General features: G+C 41.5%; 1 protein-coding gene and 1 non-coding gene across 3 annotated transcripts in view; both read left to right on the top strand.

Annotated features, from left to right (window-relative positions):
* CAMKMT (calmodulin-lysine N-methyltransferase) overlaps window positions 1-18,693 on the top strand; it is a 238,074-nt gene that overhangs the window by 214,617 nt on the left and 4,764 nt on the right. Inside the window, exons 8-11 of one of the 2 annotated variants that reach the window (XM_033144896.1) lie at window positions 399-473; window positions 7,577-7,640; window positions 13,193-13,324; window positions 13,608-13,935. In XM_033144896.1, the coding sequence (XP_033000787.1) occupies window positions 399-473; window positions 7,577-7,640; window positions 13,193-13,324; window positions 13,608-13,664 (328 nt within the window). In that variant the 3' untranslated portion in view covers window positions 13,665-13,935. Of the gene's footprint in view, window positions 1-398; window positions 474-7,576; window positions 7,641-13,192; window positions 13,325-13,607; window positions 13,936-18,693 lie in introns of those variants that run through there. The other variant, XM_033144895.1, reaches the window with a different exon arrangement.
* Window positions 6,615-6,688, top strand: TRNAN-GUU. The gene has a single exon. It is a non-coding gene; the product is annotated as a tRNA-Asn (tRNA).

Consider the following 18,693-nt stretch of genomic DNA (forward strand, 5'->3'; position numbering starts at 1 on the left):
TTTTCAGTTTGCAAAAGTGTGTTTCCATTCAATAAGCCACACTTGATTCCCCTATATTCCTTTTCAATTAATCTACAGGAGTAAAGGGCCGAAACCTATAAGCCTATTTTGCGTTTTAGTTCTCAGTTTATAATGCAGGACCTTTGAAGCTGCCTTTTACAAAGATGTAACTCTCTTGCTTCGAGATGTAAACCATAAAGGAGATGCCTAGTATAGTCTGCAGTATCTTTTTAGCTGCGCTTTTTATAATTACCTGTATGTACTTTTAACAGAACGACTATTCACGTCCTTTGCCAAAAAGTGTAAATGCTTTTCTTTTTTAAAGGAGGGGGAAATGCAAAAGATGAAAACATGTAAGTCTAATTTTAAAAAAATCTTCTTTCTCTCTCTCTCTCTAGCATTCTACGATGGGATAATGAGACAGATGTCTCTCAACTGGAAGGACATTTTGACATTGTTATGTGTGCTGACTGGTAAGTACATAAAAAATCATAAAACTCATGTTAGATGGGGGGAAGCTTTGCTGGAGTAATTGTGCTGTGCTGCTTGCTGATGGCTAAGCAAAGTCAACAAATGAAGCACAAAGCCACCTTAACCTCAACAAATTAATATTCATCTCCATGTGACAGTTATAAGGTAGTCTTCTATCACACAGTAACTTCTACCACATTATTTCCCAAAGATTGATTTTGAGAAGCATTTCCATTTTCTGGAATTGCCTCTGTTTCATGCTTGACGTATCAGTAAATGGACGACTTAGGCAAATTGCAAATAATTATGGCTCAGTGAGGAACAGTCTGGAGAAAAGGGAGTTTATCAACACAAACAGCTCAATTAGCTTACTTCTTAGGAAAGATCTGACTATTGATATAAGAGGATATATAGTCTGTGCTCCCCAGTAAATCTTTGGGGGATATTTCCCCCCGTTTCTCAAATCTGCCAAACAAAAGTAATAACATGCATCATCTAAGTGACATTGAGATGTTTGAATTAATAGTACATTAATTGCAATAAAAAGAAATCTGAGAAAAACACACACATCTTGGATTTACCGACAAGTTACAGAATAATGTTTTACTGTATATATTCAAGCATCTAGGTAGATTTAGCTGAATATAAATTACATTTTAAAAATTCTGCTGATGCAGCCAGTTATATAAACTGCACAATGGTTCCCATAAGGTTATAAAGTGTTTTTAAAAGATATATATTTTACATAAATATAACCTCATGTATACAGCTTTGCTTAGCTGTATGTTATCATAGGAAGGCATGATTTAGATCTGTAGCAATCAGTGAGAGTTCAGCTATTGACTTCAGGAGGATGCAGAAAGTATGCAAAATAAAACATACGTACATAATCATTATGCGGACCTTTATAAAAAAATTTATTATTATTCTGCAAGATAGTTCAGTCTAAGTGAAGTCTGAATCAAAATGATTAAACCAAAGGTTACCTTCCCATTGTGTTCTAATATGTGGAACTAACTCATAAGCTAGACACATGCTTTTAAATATTTGGCAATACCTGTACTTCTCTGAATGAAATATTTATGTTTCTTTCTAATGCCTCCTAAGTATTTCTTTGACCTTTCTTTTCTTCTTTTATGACTTCCCAGTGAATGAAATAAGGTTTCTCTTCCCGTCGCATTGCATTTCAGAAAAGTTCTTTGTTCCCAAAAAGGACAGACATGGGTTTCTAACTAATCACTGGTAATGTGCCTCAGAGATGCATCATCTGATTAAAATAAGGAGCTAAACAACACCATATGATTTCAGCAAGTAATTTAGTAAATGCCTTCCTCACCAAATATTAGAATGGATACTCTAGGTTTCATTGCACAGATGAAGTTAATGCTGGACAGGATTAGATCAGATTAAGTATGAAAGTCAGATCAGAGTGCTGGCGGACATGAGCAGGAGGGCAGCAGTCTTCTCGGAGGCTTAGACAAGGCTCGCATATGGATGTTCTCCAGATTATGTGGGTGAAGCAAGGTCTTGCCAAGAGATTTAGAGTTAAATTTGTTCTTCACACAAATATCAAAACAACCTGGCCATGCCATCTCTTATATTCCTAATTCTCACACCGTGTTATCCTATTTGTACTATGGAGAATAGCAGAGCGAGCAAGATTTAACTCTTACTACTCTCCCCCCCCCCAGTTTATTCCTGTCATCCTATGGGTAAATTGCTGGCCATACGGGTAGATTTATTGTTGTCTCATTAGAAAACAAAGGATTGCGCTTAATAGATTAAATACACATTCACTCGCCAGACATGAAAAACACGTATCGCATTGGCTCTATTTACACTGAACCATATATAAATTTACACTGAACTATATATAAATAGAAAGCAAATTTATAAAACATTTTCACTAACAGCCAAATGAATGTGAGATGTGGAACACAGATTTCTTAAAAACACTGGATATTCTGTTGGCCCGAGGTACAATGCAAGTGTACCTCCATGTTTGTTTAATAAGCATAGAATAACACTTTTTCCTTGCCTTTTTCCTTCATCTTCATTTGCAGAGTGATGAACTATCTGGGCTGCTGAGTCATGTTAATATTTAGTCTGCATCATTTCCATGCTCACTTTCTTTCCAAATAAAGAATCACTTGAATGATATTTTCACTCTAAATATTCGTAATATTATAAGATGTTCAGTAAGTGTGCTGGGATAAAAACAAAATAAATACAATGAGTTAGCAACATGGGTGTAATAATATTACCCAGATCATTGTCAGTCATTAGGATCTGTAATTAGAACAAAGCAGAAACCTGTGTTCAAATGTTAAGTGGAATGACAAATTCACGGTGCACTATTTCTAGTAAAGGTGGCATTGCATGATTCTCTGAATAACTAAACATTGGCACTACTTGGTTCCATTTACAAGAAAACAAGCTCCATTCATAAACATGTTTCAAACTCATACTGAGTTTCAGCTAAAAATATACATGATTATGAAGAGTAGTGCTATGTTTAAACTCTTAAATCATCCATATATTTTCATTCAATCATTTGAACACATTTTATTCAAGGATAGAGAATATATGAATAGTGTATTATTACATATCCTTAGGTTATAAAAGAAATCAGAAGCAAGCTCAATAGTGGCTAGCTGTTGGAAATGTGTGTATGTGTGTGTGTGTGTGGAAGGACACAATTAAAAATAATTGTGAAGCAGTGCTTGAACAGAAATTTAAGGGAAATATGAGGCAGCATTTAAGTCTATGGTTTATTTCTATACTGTGTTTTGGGTTTTTTTGGCCCCAAGGCCCTGAACAGCATACTAATAGAAAATAACAGAATCAAAATAACAGAAAACAGAAAAATCAGAAGATACCCACCAGTCACCTTGGATAAGCTAGATGAAATCACTAGCGTGCAAGTATTGTGAGCTTCCTTTACACTGGATGTGTCAGTGAAGACACAGAGTGAAAGGAATACTAACTTTCAGGGCAAGTTCACACGTTCAGTTACAGAGAAAGCAAACACCAAAGAGCCATCTGGTTCCTCCAACAGTTAGATATGGGGTGGTAATGAGAAGTAAAGGAGCCATGTTAACACAATTCATTTATCATATGGTTGCCACAATCGTCAAATGGCAAACCTAACATGTCACTCTTATGCCAGGGTTCCATGTTGCCGGAGTCCATTTCCCAGCAAGTGTGGCCAATGACCGAGGATAATGGGAGGTGTAGTTCAGCAACACCGGGAGGGCCAAAGGTCGCCCAGTCCTGCCTTCAGTTGTAGGCAGTGCAGGTGGGGTTCTCCCAGCTTCCCAGCACAGTGGGTTACTATCACTTGCCGAGAGGGGTGGGGCTTGGGGGAACTTGGCGTGGTGCAGTAAATGATGATGGAGCCATTCCTCACCGGCCACTACTGCATGAATTACACTAGCATCTCTGGTTTCTGTTAGAAACATAGAATCATAGAGTTGGAAGAGACCACAAGGGCCATCCAGTCGAACCCCCTGCCAAGCAGAAAACACCATCAAAGCATTCCTGACAGATGGCTGTCAAGCCTCCGCTTAAAGACCTCCAAAGAAGGAGACTCCACCACACTCCTTGGCAGCAGGCAAGCAGAGTTGTCATAGTGGCCCTTTTTGCATCAGAACTATACCATATTGTTCTGCCACTCCCAGGAACTAGCATTATTTAAATCCCATGCACCTGTCCCATAGGAGCTGGCACTCACCACCATTATTATTTTTTGCTTATTGTTAAAATTATTTCATGCTTATATACAGCTATCTGTGGCACTGCATTACAAACACTGCTTCCATATAGCACCCAAGATGCTGACATCTAAGCTGCCTCCATTGTTGTACCACATGCGACTGAGGAGTTTAGGTTTCTTAGGATGGAATATAATAGTGCTGGATTACAATAGCTTTGAAGGCTGTGCTTCAAAGTTATTAGAAAATTAAAGACAATGGCATATTGCTTTAAAAGGGGGGGGATCACCTGGGTGGCAAGGATAAATTTGCAGTGGGGGGGAATGAACGTCATTTTGTTGAAGAAAGTATCTTTATCGCTTTGTGTGGATGGCAGGTATATTTATTTCAGGCACCAGTCCCTCCATTTCCAGACAGGGGCAGCTACAGATTTTGCACACATAAATTCCATTTCTGAATTCCTTTCAAAGTTCTCACTGAAATTGGCACCAACTGCATATTGTCTATATATTGATAAGACTGCGCTAAGAATGTAGGCGGCAGCTTGTTGCGTTTTGGAGTAATAACATTGTTTATTTAGATCTAGTTTTCCCCACTCGTTTTCAGTTTTTATGAAAAACTGATGGTCTGGAAGTAAGCGCTCTCCCCCAACCCACAATAAATGTGTTTCAGTGCATGACAGCTTTGCTGTTTACTGAAGCTGTGCAAAACTGTAAATGACAATGAAGAGTGAACAACTGGAAATCATGTCTGAACCACCAGCCATAAACTGTGATACTTGGCTGTCACATTACATGCAAAATAAAAAGATTTGACATGATAGCTTATAAAATATAAACATGTATCCATGCTCCAGAGATGCTTGCAGTATTTTGCAGACAATGGTACAAAATATGTGGGATTCAACAGAGAATGGCATGTGTTCTCGCTGCCTATTCTGGAATGTCGTCCTCTGCAGTTTAAGGGGTCAACTGGCACATATCCTCCAGATGCCATTTCATATAGGTATACCTGCATGCAGCAACCTCAACACATCCCTTGCATCTTTTGCTGTTGGGGGCCGGGGAGAGGGGGGTATGTCGACTTTCACAGATTCTGTAGAGCCACTGGTGTAGCTTTTTGACATTCCCATATCTTCCTATTCAGCTGGTGAAGCTCTTTCACCATCAAGAATAACAGCATTTAGTCCCGATGCCTTCTGAGAATGAATAATCTTGCTGGGAAGAAATATGCTGAGCCCAGGGCATTTAAAGTTATAATATGTTCCCTTTTTTAAGCTAACATATGTCTTGTGAAAGCAAAACTAGTGTGTGTACCTCTAGTGGCTCTCCTGTAGCATGAGTGTACATGGAGTGACAGAGCATTCGTCACATTACAGTGGTAACGAACGTAAAGGTTCTAAAACAGAAAAGACTACCATTCATTCATCTATAAGCCAGAGAAAATGAATGTCTACAAACAAGAAACCAGCACAGACATCTTGGTTTGTCTTGTTCCATAGATGTGACAAATTGTTTGTCATATCACAAGTTCAGTGATTTCATAGGATAGGGATCAGACCAAAGGACTACTTAGCCTAGCATCTTGCTTCAAGCCGTGGCCCACCAGATCCCTCTGGGAACCCCCAAAGTCAACAAATCTCTCCCACTTTTGTTCCTCATCACGTGGTACTAGCCATGATGGCTGTGTTCTACCTCCACTATCAAAGGCAGTGTTTCTCTAAATACCAGTTGCTGTCAATCAAAGGAAGGCAGTGTGGTGTTGCACCCAGGTCCTACTTGCAGGCTTTCTCTGGATCTCTGGCTAGCCACTGGGGGGACAGAATGCTGGACTAGATGGGCCTTTGGCCTGATCCAGCAGTGCTTTTCTTATATTCTTATGGGGGCATTTCAGAACAGGTGAGTAGGAGAATTTTCATGCGCCAGGTAACCACAGGTTGAGGAAATGGTACCTTCCCTACAGCTACAATTAACCAAGTGGCAAGTAATGGGCAGTGAAGCAGTTGCTGTTTGAAATTATACTATTTTGCCAGTCTTCTGTCTGCCATTTGGACCAGCATGGATCAGTAAAGTACCCATATGGGTTGCTGTGTCAGGCACACTAAATTCTAGCTTCGGACACTCAGAATTCATCTCAGGCCCCTGTTCATTGACCACATTGCTAGCAGGTTCAGCCCGCTCCCAGTATGGCTGATATCCGTATCTCAAAGCCCAGCATTAATAATTGGCATCCTGGTTGGCAACAATTCATTATCAGCTAAGGAACGAATAGTCCTGTTTAATGCTCTGCCTTATCCAAAAGACCCACCACAAGTCTGAAGCAAGTTGATAATATCGGAAAGAAGGTTGATGTGCTCCTGTTTGATATTATTATTATTTTTCTTGGGTAGAGCATAGTGGAATTCTATTTCAAAAATGAGATTAAAATAGTACTCCTGTGGCACAATGGGTCAGTGCATCTGGCTGTTAGCCAGAAGGTTGGTGGTTCGAGCCCACCCAGGGATGGCTGTGGGAAGGATTCCTGCATTTCAGGGGGTTGGACTAGATGACCCTCAGGGTCCCTTCCAGCTCTACAATTCTACGATTCTATGACTCATCCAGACCAGCCAAGCCCCACAAATACCAAATCTGATGGCTGCAATGATTCTATGGTGGCTACAAGGAATGGAACCTTTTCAGAGGCGATGCCTTGCAGTATGAACATGTCTTAATGAATAAATAAACTCCCTAGCTAAAATGGCTAAAATTGTAACAGCTGAGCTATCTTATGAGAGGCCAATTGTGTGTTGAGGGATTTCTCCTGTAGAGCCTAAGTAATGCATTTTGCCGAGTTTGTTTTGATCAGTTGCTCTCTCCTGGTATATTGCTGATTTTAAATATGTCACCTATCCCCCCTCCCACTCCAATCACACAGGGAGTCTTTTTTAGGGCTTTAAGTTGGCAAAAAAAAAAATTAAACAGTCCTCTAGAACTCTATTTTTAAAAGGGGGGGGGGGAACAGGAGGGCTTTGTTCTGCTGTTCATTTGCCCTCCCGAAAGAACATGTGAAATGCTACCCTTGCCTTATGTTATTGTATTGATTCTGATTTCTAATATGCCTTCTACTTAAAATAAAATAAAAAACACTAATCACTGACCATTTATTCTTGTTGCATAGCAAAACATTTCCGGCTCACCTTTCTGCCTTCAGCTTTGGACAAAAAATGGTTACAAGCTTCAGAGTTTGTTTGTTTTCTTGTTTAAAAAGTGCATGAACTGGAAGGAATTTAGACCTCAATTTCTCCTTCACAGCAATGTGTAAACATATGTAATTAGCCTTGTACTTATCTGCATTAGTATCATTAGAACTGAAACCCCTTTTTAATCTGGATTCTGTTCTCTTCTCAATGTCAGCCTGTTTCTGGACCAGTACAGAGCTAGCCTTGTGGATGCAATAAAGAGATTACTCCAACCCAGTGTAAGTATGTTTCTATTTTCTCCTGAACACGGGCTTCAGAATAATTAGTCTGTGCACAATGATTGAGAGAGTAATGGAATGGCAGGATTAATGTCATGTAATACTTTAATACTTATTATGTCCAACTTCAATTGAGTCTTCTAATCTATCAGATTCCTTCCTAATCATAAACTAGGAAACTTCTTATACTTGGCCTTCTGATAAGGAACACAGTGGGTAGTAAAATAAATGAAACCGCTTCAAAGATAGTGTGAGATTATTTTTATCAAAGCGTTTCTTGAGTATTTCCCTTTGATAACAATGTCTTCATATTAAAGTAAAATTCCGATATTGAAAGTTTTTATGTTGGCTTCTGTCATTTGTAATCCCTTCAATGGTAACCTTTGTCATTGTGTATTTATTTATTGCAAAGTACCATTTTTATGTCTTTCATTGCTGCTTATATTAAGTGAATAAAATCCTTAGACTGATCCATAGCCTAAAACTCTGCTTCTTTTGTCTTTCTTTCTTTCTTTCTTTCTTTCTTTCTTTCTTTCTTTCTCCCTCCCCCCCTCTGTACGTAAGCTATATATTTACATATTATAGATGGTAGGACATAGTAAATACAACAGTGCGTGACAACAATTATATATATCGGGACTAGATGGGGAACATATGTTATATGATGGTTTAGCTGCTGCTCATTATATAAACTTAAAATTCCTGACACATGCACATACATAAAACTAATACATTTGTTTCAGACCAAAAAATAAATTTATCTCTTTATATCATTCTAGATAAATAATTTTATTTTTAAAAAATTTATCCTCAAAGGTTAGAGCTGGTAATGGTATTTAAAGGCAGTATATTAAACACTTGAGCAAATAAAACATTTAAATACGAAATACCTTAAAAGCAATCCACTCTTAACAGAGCGGCGTCCTTAAACCCAATAACTAAATACTTGCCAGAATAAATAAACAGCTTAACATGGTCAAGAATTGGTTCTTGGAGGTAGGGCTGAACAGCCACATGTTAAGTCAACCCCACCCTGGACGGTTAAGTCCAGTCATAGGCGACTGGGGTGGCGCTGTGGTCAAAACCACTGAGCCTCTTGGGCTTGCCAATCGGAAAGTCAGCAGTCCGAATCCACAAAACAGGGCGAGCTCCCGTTGTTCTGTCCCAGCTTATGCCAACCTAGCAGTTTGAAAGCATGCCAGTGCAAGTAACACACACACCCCCGCAGCTTTTCAAGGGGGGGGGAGTGGGGCATCGAAAAGTGAAGCCAGACGCACTCTCACCTTCTCATACTTGACCTTCATGAGCCAGGGTGAGCATTGCTTTCCCAGGGAGAGCAGGGACAAAGGGAAGCACAGTGACCCTGATAAAGCAAGCCATTGCAAAGACAGGGGCTCCATTGCTCCCCACAGGCATTTCTTTTGCTTTCCCATTTGAATGCAGAAATTCTGCGTGTGTCGTGTACCTTTGATTATAATGCCTGCTTCATTATAGCTCAGTCCTGTGCAAATCTTCTCAGGGGTAAGACCCATTTAATTCAGTGGGGCTTGTGGTGGTGTTGTTGTTTGTCGTGTCCGACTCTTCGTGACCCCATGGACCAGAGCATGCCAGACATAGGGGTAGGATCCAGCCTTAATCTCTTTTCTCAGGGATCATCATACTACAATTTCCAGGGTTCTTAGGCAGAAGTATATTTTTGTGTTGTAGATCATATGACCTTAGTTTCAACACACCCTGTATTGAACAGTTTCATACCCAGACCCAGTGCTATTTTTCTAGAAAAAGAGGTGCCAGAACTCACCATGAACACCTCCCTTGGCATTCATCTGAGAGGTGCCGGAACTGAGTTCCGGCTGGAAAAAAGCCCTGCCCAGACCCATTGGTAAACTTGAACAGTATGTCTGCCTCATCCGAACACTGAATCCTGATCCTTTCTACTGTGCCCTCAGAATACATGTGATCCCAATGTTAGGTTCCTGTCTGGCATGTGAGATTGGGATGACCCTTTGCCAAACAGTTCATTATGCTATCTGTTAAAAGATGATGTCAGACCAAAGAGGGATTGGATGGCAGAGTGAGAGGGTTTTTTCCACTTTCAAATTTTAGCTTGAATGAAATGTTGACCTCTGTACTTCACAACTTGTTCCTCCATGTATTTGAGAATGTAGCCAAAATGCATTAGTTACATTGCATTGTAGGCTCATGCTTAATTCATACTACACAATTGCCTCTGGGTCTCTTCAAATATTTTGAGTTTTCCAGCATCGTTGTTTATGTACAAATCAGTTTCTCACCATTTCCCTCCTAGATAATTAATGCTTGTACTTTCCCGAAATGAGTTTCTTTCTCTCCCTCTCCTTTGCGTTGCTTCATTTTAATGCTGCCTTTTCCCCTAAGTGGACCGGTCTAGTGTCTGTAGCCCCGTCAGGGAGAGTCTGCTGATGGTATTTGGGTCACAGCGTCCATTCGTACAGTAAAAGCCCAGAGGCTAGGGATACTTACTTTCCTTTTGAGATATCTCGAACAGATTATCTAAGTTCCACTGAACTCTCTTGGAAAAGTGGCAGTAGCAGGGAGCCAGTTGCTTTTTCAGTACCAGCAACAATAGCGATGAGAACCCAGCAATTAGGAAAGGGTTATGGTAATGTATATACTATGTATGTATGTATGTATGTATGTATGTATGTATGTATGTATGTATGTATGGTGTGGGTGTGCACTAATGTATACATCAGCCTTCCTGAACAGGTGCCCTCAAGATGAGCCTGCAAACAACTTATTTTGCCTCTGGCCCTGCCCATCAATGGCATGCAGCCCCCAGAAAGTTGTCCACAAAGGAATGTGGCCTCAGTCTGAAAAAGGTTCCTTGCCCCTGTTATATATGAATCATTATTAACTCATTCTATGAGCGCCAATCCTTATGTAGTCAAAATAGCAACACCTTCACATTAGACTGATGTATTGGCAGGTTTGAGGGAACTACAAGGTTTGTAGAAGTAAAAAAAAAAAATCAAACCTTAAGGGGTTGCAGGAAAGAAAGAAAGAAAAACAGCTCATTGAGGACTGGGCATGCATGCTCAGTGGCAACATAACATTGAGTTGGGGGAAGAAATGGGATGGATTATCCCGGGAAGGCATGACTGCTGAAAAGCCTGAACAGGAGTCCTGAGCACTGCAGCAGTTTGTTGCAAGTCTCACTTGTAAAAGCATAATCCACAAAACATATAAGAAATAAGTCAATAATTAAACGGTGTGGCACAGAAGTTTGCATTTCCCCTCCATATTTTATGCATATAAGGTTTTATTCAATAGTTGTCCATTTACATTATTTATATATTTTAAACATTTCAAACCCACCTTTCCTGAGAGGTTCCAAGTGTATAGTTCTGGGTCTTGTTTGCATTAGTTGCAATTGCCTTTGCTCTAGATGATCTTAATGAAAACAGTTTCACCTTTCAGCTGTTATATGTATTGGCCCATAAACTATGGCAGCTTTGGGGCTGAGTCGCACAACTGTTTCCCCCCGCTGTGGTCCACTTCTTCTAATCACTCTGCGAAATGGAGAGCCTTATGATGCACACATTGAACTCTACTAGTATCACAAAGTTCAGGCCTTTCGTTTTCTGGGTGCATTGATGAGTACAGCCAAACATAGATTCAACAAGATTATTTCTGTGTGAAAGTCCATCTTGAGACAATGGCAAATAGCTACTACAAAGTGGCTAAGTCCATTGGGTTGTATCCAAGCTTTACACAAGCAGAAAGCACAATGGAGCTTTTCTGCCCTCTGTGCCCCAATGCAGTTCACTGAAAAGCCTTCCCTGGAAGTTGGGGACCCTCTGGAAGGGCTTGAGATGTGGCAAGAGGACTGCAGCAGGAGCTGATAATTGGAGAAAATTGATGAAGATGCCTTGTGCGAGCAAAGCTTCAACCCAATTTTCTCAAGTTACCTTTTTTCCACTATAGCTTGTTGTTGTTCAGTCGTTCAGTCTTGTCCGACTCTTCGTGACCCCATGGACCAGAGCACGCCAGGCACCCCTATCCTCCACTGCCTCCCACTGTTTGGCCAAACTCATGCCAGTCGCTTCGAGAACACTGTCCAACCATCTCATCCTCTGTCGTCCCCTTCTCCTTGTGCCCTCCATCTTTCCCAATATCAGGGTCTTTTCCAGGGAGTCTTCTCTTCTCATGAGGTGGCCAAAGTACTGGAGCCTCAACTTCAGGATCTGCCTTTCCATTGAGCACTCAGGGCTGATTTCTTTAAGGATGGATAAGTTTGATCTTTTTGCAGTCCATGGGACTCTCTATAGCTACCCTGTGCCAAAACCCAGGCCTCTCCTAAGTGTCCTCCAACATTGGGTGATGCTTTTCAATGGAGCAGCAATGAGGAGGGATCAGGAAAATGCTGTTTGTACAATAACATACATAAACACATACGTAATTTTTTTTTTGTATGCCGCCTTCCAACCATTCAAGCCAAGCTCAAGGCGGCTTACATCATGAAAAAATACATAACTACAACATAACAAAAGTAGCCATCAATAGTAAACACAAAAAGACAAAACCAAACTGAAGAGTTTCCACATAAATCACAGCAAAAGATACCAAAAAGAAGAAGAAGAAGAAGAAGCAAGAGCAACAATTCCTACCCAAACAACACCTCTGCAGCCTCAGGCCCTGCCCTCCCAGGTCAGGTGTGAAAAAGGCCAGAGCTTTGTGAGATGCTCAATTCTCATTTCCAGTAGAAGAGCCAGTCTGTCCAGGTTAAATACCTTAAGATCAGGGCCAGATTCAAGGATCAGCATGGCTGACATCTGCTGAGGGCTCACACTGACAAGAGACCCAGACCTGCTATTCCTCTTTCACCATTGCAACCTACTAGTTCACTGCCTTTCATTGAATCGACAAAGAGTATCTGTAGAGTACAGTGTTACCTCGGGTTACAGGTGCTTCAGGATACAGACTCTGCTAACCCAGAAATAGTACCTCAGGGTTAAGAACTTTGCTTCAGGATGAGAACAGAAATAGCACGGTGGTGGCAGCGGGAGGTCCCATTAGCTAAAGTGGTACTTCAGGTTAAGAACAGTTTCAGGTTAAGAACGGACCTCCAGAACGAATTACGTTCTTAACCAGAGGTACCACTGTATCAGTAGATGCCACTGATAAATCTTCCGCTCTCATAACTCTGGGATACAACCCATTGTGTTTATCCATCCTAATTGTGAATGAAATGGAAGATGAATTCAACTCAATTTTCTTTGCAATTTGTGTAGTAATGATGCTTCTGTTGTGTTTAAGACACGTAGCAAACTTTCTAACATGTATGGACAAGGTGAAATAAGTTTTATCACATTTAGGTGTAAATATTATTTGAGTCCCTTCAGTCAAGCAGCTACATATTCTGAACCATTTACTTTCCAACTGTGAATACTTTCCCAACAGAACAATGACTGCTTTAATGAGCTCCTTGAATTTTTGATCACGTTTATGCCAAAGGTGATTTATTTACAATTTTAAATAAAAATGTATAAATGTTCTTCTTAATGTTCTAGGGGAAAGCGATGATATTTGCTCCAATCAGAGGGAATACTCTGAACCAGTTTTGCAATCTAGCTGAAAAAGCTGGTTTCTCTATCCAAAGACATGAAAATTATGATGAACACATTTCAAACTTCCACTCCAAGGTTAGTTTTCTGCTCATGTTAGATAACACTTTAATCCGCATTGCATTTTGAAGAGATCATGGTCCTTTTGGCAGGTAACCTAAATGTTTGATTAAAGTACTCTTAGGTGTGCTGCTTCTAAATAGCTATTTTTTTGTATCTGATTATTCTGTGTGGAAGAACCATCCTTTATCTTTGCAAGTCTAGAAGAGCTTTGTAGAAGCTTCTCCTGTTTACCATTTCCACAGAACTAATCTGTTCATTCATAAGGGTCTAATTCAAAACATTCATATGTTTAATTTAGCTCATCTCATACACATCTATGGCAAGCAAGCACATCCGTTTTAAGCCGAAAGCTTGAAGCTGTTAACTCCATTTAATGCTGGAATATATGAAAATAAATAGGAGGTGAATGTCTAATTGTATCATATTGTGGTTTAAATCCTTATCTAACTGTTTTATGGCTGGGTCAGTTGGCAGCTTCAAGCTGCTGAATCTCATACTGAATTTCACTGTTGTGGGGGTATATTCCAGATCTAGGCACTACAAGATTTTGGTCAAAGGCTCTTATCTGAGTGTGATTTCTAAGCTTGCTTACATAAAGCAACTTGTTATCACTCTTCTCTTTTACTACATATAGATGTAGATGGAGAGAATGCAACACACACAAAAAACTTTTTAGGAATTCCCTTCTTCCATGCTTAACAGCCCTACTTATCAAAATCACAGTTATTACTTGGGGGAGCCTTAGTTCACTGTACAACTGACACCAAGAATTGGACCCTTATCAGAACTACTTCCTTCCCTTTTCTTTTTCCTTTTCTCCTTCTCTGTCTCTATCAAGCAGTTGGCTGGAACTTCCAAATGCCTGTGATCGGTCTCCCGTGCCACAAACCATGGCTAGGACCATCTGGTCACAGGGTAGAACAGGAAGCAGTTGTTCTGATTCTCTGTGCCTGTGTGGTATATACAGAGCCCCAGTTCAAACTAAGCTTTGCAGAAAGGAATATGTAAGAGGCAGCCACCATATTGCTGCCACATGGAAAGACGCCACAGTGCTAATGCGAGCAGCTCCTTTCATGGCTTCCTCTCTGTCTTAAGCCAGGAAGTACAGGTGGAGTTGAAATGGTCAAGTGGCTCAGCAGTATTGTGTCTTTATAATGGTGCATTAATAAGGCTGCCATCATGGTTTTCTCTCTGCCTAATGGCTGCTGTTGGCTCATAGGTTCATTTATCTAATATATGACATAGTCAACTAAAAGCCACCTAAGTGAAGGAGCAGGCCAGACAGCTGCTATAGAACTGTGCTGTGTTTTCACAATGCAGTGCTATTTCAGCCGCAGTCCATTGGCTCAAAACTCCCCACAAGTTCATGCATGGCCAATAACATTTATGTTGGAAATGCCATGGTCAAGCCAAGGCTTAATGTGGTGTCCATAGCATTTTACCTGGATACTGTAAAACAAAGATCAATCCATCTCCATCCTGAAGCCAGAATAGGACAGTTAGTTGCAGCAAGGTCAGCTTCTGAGATCCATAGGCCAGTGAGGGAGCTGTTATATAACTTCCCTATGAGGAAAAGCTAAACTAAATTATACTTCAGAAGAAAACTAAGGGGAATTGTAGTAGAAAACATGTTAAGAGTCTAGGTTCATCCAATGAAACTGACTGGCAGAAGGTTCAGAGCAGGCAAAAGAGAAAATACGTCTTCACACAAAATATGATGCAGCACAATGTGCTAAGGGCCACTAGCTTAGGTAAATATATTGAGGGCTTTACAAACCTAGGTCTATCAATGGCTAATGATAGACCCCCCCCCCATTGTTCAGCCCAGACACTGAGGTCCAGCTTTGAGGGCCTTCTGGCAGTTCCCTCATTGCAAGAGTTGAGGTTACAGGGAACCAGGTAGAGGGCCTTCTCAGTAGTGGCGCCCGCCCTATGGAACATCCTCCCATCAGATGTCAAGGAAATAAGCAACTATCCTACTTTTAAAAGACATCTGAAGGCAGCCCTGTTGAGGGAAGTTTTTAATGTTTGATGTTTTATCGTGTTTTTAATATTCTGTTGGGAGCCACCCAGAGTGGGTGGAGTATAAAATTATTATTATTATTAGTAGTAGTAGTAGTAGTAGTATTAGTATTATTAGTATTATTATTAGACACAACCACCCAAAGGAATCACCAGGTTTGGAAGCAGGATGTCATTGATCACCAGCTGCTAGTGTGTTCGCTGCAGGCGTCTGGTTTGCCTCCTTGTTGAAAATAGCATGGTGGACTCAGTGGCATGGCTCCTCTTGCATTATGTTCAGTGATCTACCCATGAATAGAACTTACAAGCAGTCACTCAAGCCATTCTTGTCTCAGCTTTTGCAGCTCCTTAAAGAGCCAGAACTTGAACTGCCAGAGTTACCGTACATGTCACTGTCACTGTCCAGCTTTAGCTTGAGCCTGTTTATCCTATCTATCCCACTGCAGTGTCAAAGAAGAATATTCTGTGTTTTGGATTACAAATCCCATTGGCCTTGCTTGCTGGGGCTGATAGAAGTCGTAGTCCAAAACATCTGGAGGGAACCAGGTTTGGGGAAGCTTGTCAAGATTCTAGAATTCATTGTGGTGGGTTTGCTGGGACTACAAAAGTTACTTTTCCTGGGTAATCAACCAGGATTTCTGTTTGTTATGGAGCTGGTTATGAAAGGGGCTTCTGGGTGTAACTCTTGTGTTAAAATCTCAAGAGGCGTTTCCCCTTCATTTAAGACTGCTGGAAGAGTCTGACACACCCGTTTCATGATTTTGCAACATATTCCTGGTCCATGCTATCAGAAGCAAAAGCAGATTGTCCGTATTAAGTTTCACATATACAAGGTGTGTCAGTACACTGCAAGTACTACATGTCTTAGAATCATGCAAAATATTTGGGTTCGTATTTCCTGAGATGCAAATTGTTTGCTTGCCACCACTGGAGATAATCCTGTTCTTGAAACAACTTTACGCTATTGCACAAGCAGCACCTAACTTCCACCTGGCAGCAGTCAGGAGGGGAGAGAAGGGACGCCAGGACAATTCTACCTGCAGCTGAAAGACCTGCAACTTTTGGGTCCTGCTCTCCACCCCATCTGGGAATTAGAAGAACTTGTTGCTAGGAATGTGTACCTGAGTTTGCTAATTTCCTCCTCCCTTCCATCCACCCTCCCAATCAATTTTCAATTTCTGTCGCATCTTTTTTTGCATTGTACATCTATGGACAGGTCTGACTTGTTTGTTAGCAATCTGTAAGCCACTCTTGGAGCCATTTGTGGCTGAAGAGCAGAGTCAGGATTCTTTAGATAAAGAAACAAGCATTGTTCAGCATGTGAAAACGAGGTCCACCTGGAAACAAGCATCCACTTTTGTGATAGCAAAAAACAAAGGTGGGGGCACTGCACAACTTGTAATGCACCGAGCTGAACACAACCCACCAGTCATGTGTGCCAACAGCCCATCGGGGACTTGGCGGAATGAGGGGAAGCTTGTTAAGCACTCTGCGTTATGTAGCTGCTAGTGGGCTGCATTTGCTTTGGAGGGTCCCAACCTGCATAGGCTTGCAGAATGGGGGGAAATGCAAGAGAAGGCACCAAGGCTGTCTCAGCCCATGCAGAATAGCTCTGGTGACTGATTGCAGCTGCACCATTTCTCAGATGATGGCAGCAGCTTCCCAGCTACTTTGGCTGGCCCTGCCTGCTCTGTTTTGGGGAATTCTGCTGGTGGGAATAGCATTGCCTGCAGCTTTCCAACTGCCCATGCTTCTGGCAGGTGCAGTGGGGGTCCTCCACAGTGGCCGAACTGCCTGACGGAGCCCAGCAGAGGGACACCTCTGCGTCATCCTCACCCCTTCCAGTAAAGATTGGGGCTTTACACAGCATGGGCCGATGTAGATTATGACCTTTCAGGACAGAGATCCATTCATTGACTGTAAATCTGTGGTCCTGTTCTTTGCTCTTTGGGTTAAGGCTGGAAATTTGAAAGACTTGAGGCCAAAGCAGATGTTACTTTAAGTGTGGCTAGCAGCTGCATCTGTTTGGGTTGTTTTTTTGTTTGTTTTTGTTTTGTAATAACAAGCATGGGGGGCAGTTTTCATCAGAACTGGTTTAACCCTTTCCTCCCCGGCCATGAAACTGACTAAAATTGGGGGGGGGGGACTTCTCCTAAGCCTGTTACAAAGAAGGGTGAGTTTTGACAGTCTTGCAGCTGGGGGCAGGGAATCAAGGGATAAACCTCCCTTCTTGTATACTACAGACCCAATGAAAACTGAAGGGCTCTGCACCAGATTTTTAAAACACTCTTGAGAGCCAGTATGCTGTAGTGATTAAGAGCGGTAGACTCGTAATCTGGGGAACTGGGTTTGCGTCTCCGCTCCTCCACATGCAGCTGCTGGGTGACCTTGGGCTAGTCACACTTCTCTGAAGTCTCGCATCCCCACTCACCTCACAGAGTGTTTGTTGTGGGGGAGGAAGGGAAAGGAGAATGTTAGCCGCTTTGAGACTCCTTTGGGTAGTGATAAAGCAGAATATCAAATCCAAACTCTTCCCTTATTCTTATTCTTGGTTGCTAGCTATGCCATTAAAGTAACATTTGTTGTAGCCCCCATACATTATAAAGTGTCCCTCTTTACTAGAACAGTTCCTGTTTCCTGGTGCCTGTCTTTGGTGTGTTTTTTCTCCCTTTTGGGAATGCCTTGTTAAGACCAGTATACTAGTTAGCAAAAATTGCTAGCGTTGTCATTCTTCAGGATCCGGTTGCCTGCCCAGGGGAGTATTTGAACGGGTTGGTAAATAAATTTCATTTCCAGGGCACTTGTGTGTCAATGATGGTGCATGAGCACTTACATAAGGGCGCTTCCAGACAGGGCCTTCATTTGCAAACAGGTAATTCAGCCTGGTGTGCTCTGGTCCATGGGGTCACGAAGAGTCGGACACGACTGAACGACTGAACAACAACTATTCAGATATCACTAACGGGACATTGGCAATATGTTTTTTATTAAAGTGGGTTGGGATGCATACTAGCGTTTTGATGCCAATGACATGTGGATGCTGCAAAAAAAAAAAAATGCATTCACAAGGAGACCTGATCCCGCAATAAACATCCGGCTGGAAGCATCCTAAGTGGCTTGGTGGCCATATAATGATGGCCACCAGTTGTTGTTGTTGTTCAGTCGTTCAGTTGTGTCCGACTCCTCGTGGCCCCATGGACCAGAGCACGCCAGGCACGCCTATCTTTCGCTGCCTCCCGCAGTTTGGCCAAACTCATGCCAGTCGCTTCGAGAACACTGTCCAACCATCTCATCCTCTGTCGTCCCCTCCAGTGTGAATGGCTTTTAAAGAGGATTAGACAAATTAATGGAAGAGGGGGCTT

This window comes from Lacerta agilis, chromosome 3 (genome assembly GCF_009819535.1).
Source record: "Lacerta agilis isolate rLacAgi1 chromosome 3, rLacAgi1.pri, whole genome shotgun sequence".
NCBI lineage: Eukaryota > Metazoa > Chordata > Lepidosauria > Squamata > Lacertidae > Lacerta > Lacerta agilis.